At 43.3% G+C, this 5,492-nt stretch overlaps 1 protein-coding gene across 1 annotated transcript; it reads right to left on the minus strand.

Moving 5' to 3' along the window:
* Positions 1–1,150: 1,150 nt before the first annotated feature.
* On the minus strand, positions 1,151–1,961 carry LOC308096968 (ubiquitin-conjugating enzyme E2 L3-like). Its single transcript, XM_080444498.1, has one exon. It carries the CDS (start codon positions 1,950–1,952, stop codon positions 1,491–1,493), a length of 462 nt encoding a protein of 153 aa, XP_080300624.1. The 5' UTR covers positions 1,953–1,961; the 3' UTR covers positions 1,151–1,490.
* Between the last annotated feature and the right edge of the window lie 3,531 nt (positions 1,962–5,492).

Raw genomic sequence — 5,492 nt, forward strand, 5'->3', positions numbered from 1 at the left:
CACCGAATGTGTTAACTATGGATTCAGATCATCTCTAACTTATATCTACATTACAAAACAAAACCTGTCATGGGACACCATCCCGGCTTAGAGAGCCTGCTTTTTTGTGCCATTTAATTTGGCACTACAGACACAAAAAAGCATTAATAAAAAACACCATTATGCTCTCCGGATTAACTCAGCATGTTCGGAGTGTAAAGTTTTTTTTAAATTAATTAATCATCACACGACTTCAACCTTCATTTTTTTCCCTTTTTATTCCTTTTTCTTTTCTTTTTTTTTTAAACAACGTATTGAATATCAGGTGTACTGTGATATGATTCTACTGTTTGGGGGGGAACTGAGAGCTGGCTCACTCCACAGAATACAGTGCACGTCCAAAGCTGCGTTCAGGATAGATGGGTGAAAGAATGTGGGGAGCGGGGGGTAGTATCACACACCTCCAGAACCTTGCTATGTCATAATTTTTTTTTTTTTTTAAACCAAGACAATTTATACAGATTTTTTTTTTTGCATTACGTAAAAGATACACCGCTGATGGTTTGGAAAGAGAAAAAGAGGTTTAAGGATAAATCAAACCAAAACATTTCCTCAAACATGGAACAGAACTCGGATAAACTCAGGTCGGCGCTGGGGGTGGCCTGCTAAATCTTGCATGATACTGCTTAGGGGAAAAGAAAACCTAAAACAGAAACCTTCAATGCATTTTGGTTTTGTTTTTTATTGGAAAAAGTTATTTAGACACTTTCCTTTTCTTGCAAGTTTTGTCAGCTTTTTTTTTTAATAACAATTAAAAAAACATAAAACAAAAAAAAGATGTAGAAAGTTAGTAATGGCCTGGAGCTACGTGACCAGGAGGAGAAGAGGAGGAGAGGGGAGGAGGACTTGGAGGAGGAACCATGTCGGATCCACAGCGAGTCCTTGGGTGGGGAGGGAGGCTGTAGGCGACCATCGCCCTGGTACTTCAGGAGAGCTGCTCCTGGCCTGCTAGGAGTGTGTGTGTGTGTGTGTGTGTGTGTGTGTGTGTGTGTGTGTGTGTGTGTGTGTGTGTGTGTGTGTGTGTGTGTGTGTGTGTGTGTGTGTGTGTGTGTGTGTGTGTGTGTGTGTGTGTGTGTGTGTGTGTGTGTGTGTGAAAAGCATTGGTTCTCAAACTTTCTCATTTCAAGGACCCCCGTAACTTAGAGAGTGTGCAAACGCAACCGAAACTCGGCTCCGTTTGCACACTCTCAGAGCCACGGACCAGTAAGGGTCCATTTGGAACCCAGCTCAAGGAACCCTGAGGAGTTGAGAACCGCTGGTGTATTGGGAAGGGAGGAGGGAGAGAGAGTGAGTGTGCGTGAGAGAGAGAAAGGGGGAGGGCAGGGATAGGTAGCGAGAAGGCAGGAAGAAGATATTTGGTTGGATGAGTGAGATGAAGGGAGGGGGGGGATAAGAGGGCGAGCGAGCGAGATAGGGGAGCACACGCTCATCGGAGGGGAGGAGGGGCATGATCAGTCCATTGGCCGCTTTTCACCGTGTTTCTTTGTGAACTCCTCTGCATTCTTGAAGAATTTGTTACGGTCCTTTGAGTATTCTTCTGCTAGGCATGCCCTCAGAGGATGCTCTGGCTGCGGGTCGTTCACCATGGCGATGAGGTACTGAATTACTTGGTCAGTTCTGGTGGCTGGCTTCCAGTTCTCCGCGCTGATCGCAGGCAGACAAATCTGCCCTTTCTCATCGATGTTGGGGTGGTAGATCTTTGTCTTGAACGTGATCTGAGGAGGCTTGAAGGGGTACTCGGCGGGGAAAATAATTTCAATCCTGAAGGCCCCTTTGTCATAAGGAGGGTTATCAGGAACAATGAGCCCTTGCCATTTCATTATGTTTGATTCATCGACTTGAATGCTCCTGAAGTTTTTCATTCCAGACTTGCGAAGTTCTTCGAGTTCCTTGTGCAGCCTTCTGCCCGCCATCTTGAAACTACTGTGTCCTAGGCTAGTAGGTTATAAACCTAGGAAAGGAATCAACAACACAACAACAAATTACTGACATGAGATATACACACAAAACTGTAAAACATATCAGAAATACATACGTTTATCGTCATGTAAACACTCTCAATTCTTACCGTCAGTCTCTCGGAGCTCGCAATGGAAAATGACGAACGCAGCAATAACACCCTGGTAACTAGTAACACTGATGCCTGCTGGACACTTCGTACTGTTTAGTGAGCATCCACTCTATTTATATGGGTTTGGTCTACCCATGTGGGGGAATCTTCTGTTGATTAATCATGTGACTTGTCTTAAATGTCGCAACTCAGGCTCCAGCACTGTCAACTAATCAATCAACTCTCTCAACACTCTCATGTGACATGTGCAAAGTCTTCTGATTTCAACACTGTAGGTCAGAGCTTAGAATTGCATATATTTGTACTTATTATGACTAAATTTCCTGAAAATAAGATACAGGAAGGCACTAGAAGGCCACGTGTGCAGGTCACATACCAATACAAACGCCACCGTTGCAACATAATAATGGATTCTTCTACAAGTAGTGTAGGTTTTGTTTCCTCGCAATAGGAGGTACGTGTTTAGAGTTTACACAAGGTTCCATATCTATATGAGAGACATCATAAAAGTCAATACCACAGGCATTGCCTAGGCCAAGCTAGGTCATTATGTAGTTCTTAACTAAGTTCTTATCTGAACAATACCAAAATGAAGACAGTTGATTCATTGCATTTTTTAACCGACTAGACATTTACAGCGTCCATCCAGGTTATGGGATCTAGATGTACTGTACTCTACAGCCGATCCAGTGTGTGTGTGTGATATAGTTTTTGCAGTGACAACATTCAAATGTTTGAGTTCAAATGTAAGTTGTTCTCCTTATTGCTGATACATCTACTGCACTATTTTGTGGTGAAACAAGTTTGAACTGAACTGGAGTGATGCTGCAGCCTCGTATCTAAGGGAGCCAAACGTCTTGTTTGAATGTCTGCATTTCCTGACACTCGTTCAGATATACATGGCCTGAATTTAGAAGATTGGCTCCTGGCACTTCAAAGGATAGACAACAGTAATGTTGTGGGTTCAGTTTGATGTTAGTACCAAACATAGATTCTCGCTCCGCTGTCGCATAATGTCAGAACTGGTGAGAGAGAGATAGGGGCAAGACGAATGGGGCTGCTTTTTCACTGAGGCCAAGGAGAGAGAGAGAGGGGGGGGGGGACATTTTGAGTTTGTGTGTAAGTATGTGGTGTGTGTTGTTTTATATCCCAAATTTTCTAATTGTTTATACTCAAACAAAACGTGTGTATTTAATCTAGTACAGAGAATGACACTTTAGTGTTCAAGTTGACATCACTGACCCAACAACTTGCTTTAACGTTTGACTAATTTGTTGTTTTACGATACTAATTACCCAGCCGTATTAAATATTTATTCAGCCTGCATATCCTTAATATACCCCCCTTTAATTTTTGAATCAGTTTGTTTAGAAAGTCTCAGGATACTGAAAACGTCAAACAACACAAACACTAGACAAGACATTTGGATGTACTGTAGATTAAACAGTACCAACACTGATTCTGATCTATCATTATTTCTTTCTGCCTGCCTGACTCTACAGAAGGAATCTCTTCCCACGCCTGTACTTATGATGTTGGGCTGCAGACCCAGCCTTTTGTCAGAGAACACCGTTCTCATCCTCACTGTTCATCCGAACAGGGATGAATAATATCCATCATCCCATTACATTCTCCTGACGATGCATTAATAGGTGCTGATAATCCCCTCTCCCAATTCTCACAGAGATATTTCATTCACACTGCAGCTGATAAAATCTTTCCTCTTGCCCATCGTAATTAATCACTGATATCTGGCAGATTGTAAGTGACATCTATGCCAAGCTGTCAAGTGTTTCTACTTTAAAACATCTTGTCTGCCTCTGCTCATATAGGCTCCTTCACACCCTTGTGTTCCAATCTATCCCCACTGACAGAGGGAACAATAAATGAGTGCTCAAATAGACAGCAGAAGTCAAAGCATTCCTACTGTGGGGCTGCTATGACACCTGAATTTCCCCAGTGGGATCAATAAAGGGCTATCTATCGAAATGATCTAGCAGTAAGGGTTGGCGCCGGTGATCCCTTAAATCATTTCAAATTCTCAAACTGGAAAAGTCAACAGATCCCCGCCAGGCCAGGTTGCCTACTCAGGGCCTGACATTTTTGTATTGCCAATTGACAGTTGCGTCATGATGCAAGGAATCATGGAATCATTAAAAAAATACTTGCATATAAAGTGTGTACACGTTTTAATATGTCATGGGAGTGGTTTATTATAAGTGCCTAAATCTCTGATAACCAAATATGCTTCTTTAACATGTTTGATGGCAACTTCCCTGTGTTAAATAATTCTACCTCCAAACAATGACCAGTTTCCTGACTTTGGTCTGGAAGCCACATTATGTCAGGCTATTTGGAAGAAAGCACCATCAATAGCCTATCCTAACAGATAGGGCTCTGTGATTAGGAATGGTGATAAAAGCTGGCTGTACAGCGATCCACTCCAGTATTGATTTACTGTCACATCAATGTCTTGATTTTCAAAGAGCCTGGGGCCCAGCCACTTGCATAGTGACAATTTGGACCAATATGTTCAGACTTAAGACCCTGATTGTTTGTGTGAGATGATTTTGGGGCTTCAGTGCCAATATCCGGAGACGTCGGGGATTGTTGTGAGTTGATGTTATTGAAACCTGATTTGATGAGCTGCATGTTCCATGAAATCATGTTTTTTTTTGTAGTTCACCTGTTAGGGGTTGTTGGGTTGATGTGCTGAGAGTCGTGGCTCCACTGTGTCTCATGCAAACTAACAGACTCGGGACGCAGTTCCAGGTTTTCGAGGCCGGATGGGAAAGTATTGTTGGCAGTGCAGCGAGGTGAGCAGGAGGATGATTTTTCATCTAGTCTCCTGACTGGCTCCTGTGGCCCCGCTGTCTCTAGGCCAGGGAACACACCAGACGGAGAGTGAGTGAAAGGTGAGTGATGCGGCTACAGGCGGCGTGGGACGCTGTAGGCACAGCGCCGAGGCGAGACTCTTGAGGGCAAACTTGAAGCAAGCAGCCTATCTTGCACAAAAAAAAATTGAGAAAAGTTACTGCGTAAGAGGTCTGCTGTTTACTGCTGTGCTTTCGGGGGATGATTTCACGTGGCTGAGAACTATGCTTACTTTAAGTCTATTAAAAATCTGCAGCGTCATGAATAAACCTTTTCCGACCCCTGAGACTGAGGCCCAATGCAATCTCACTGTTTCGACTGCAAGTGCTTGCACTCTCTTTTTGACAGGAACTGGGCAACTAACACACATAAGGACACATCAATGTGTGTACCTAAGGGGGGTGTGTGTGTGTGTGTGTGTGTGTGTGTGTGTGTGTGTGTGTGTGTGTGTGGCTTTCTGCATTTACATACAGTATGTGCAGAAGAACGTTTACGTATGGTTTACCTG

This window comes from Gymnoscopelus braueri (genome assembly GCF_963280865.1).
Source record: "Gymnoscopelus braueri genome assembly, chromosome: 12".
NCBI classification, from domain to species: domain Eukaryota; kingdom Metazoa; phylum Chordata; class Actinopteri; order Myctophiformes; family Myctophidae; genus Gymnoscopelus; species Gymnoscopelus braueri.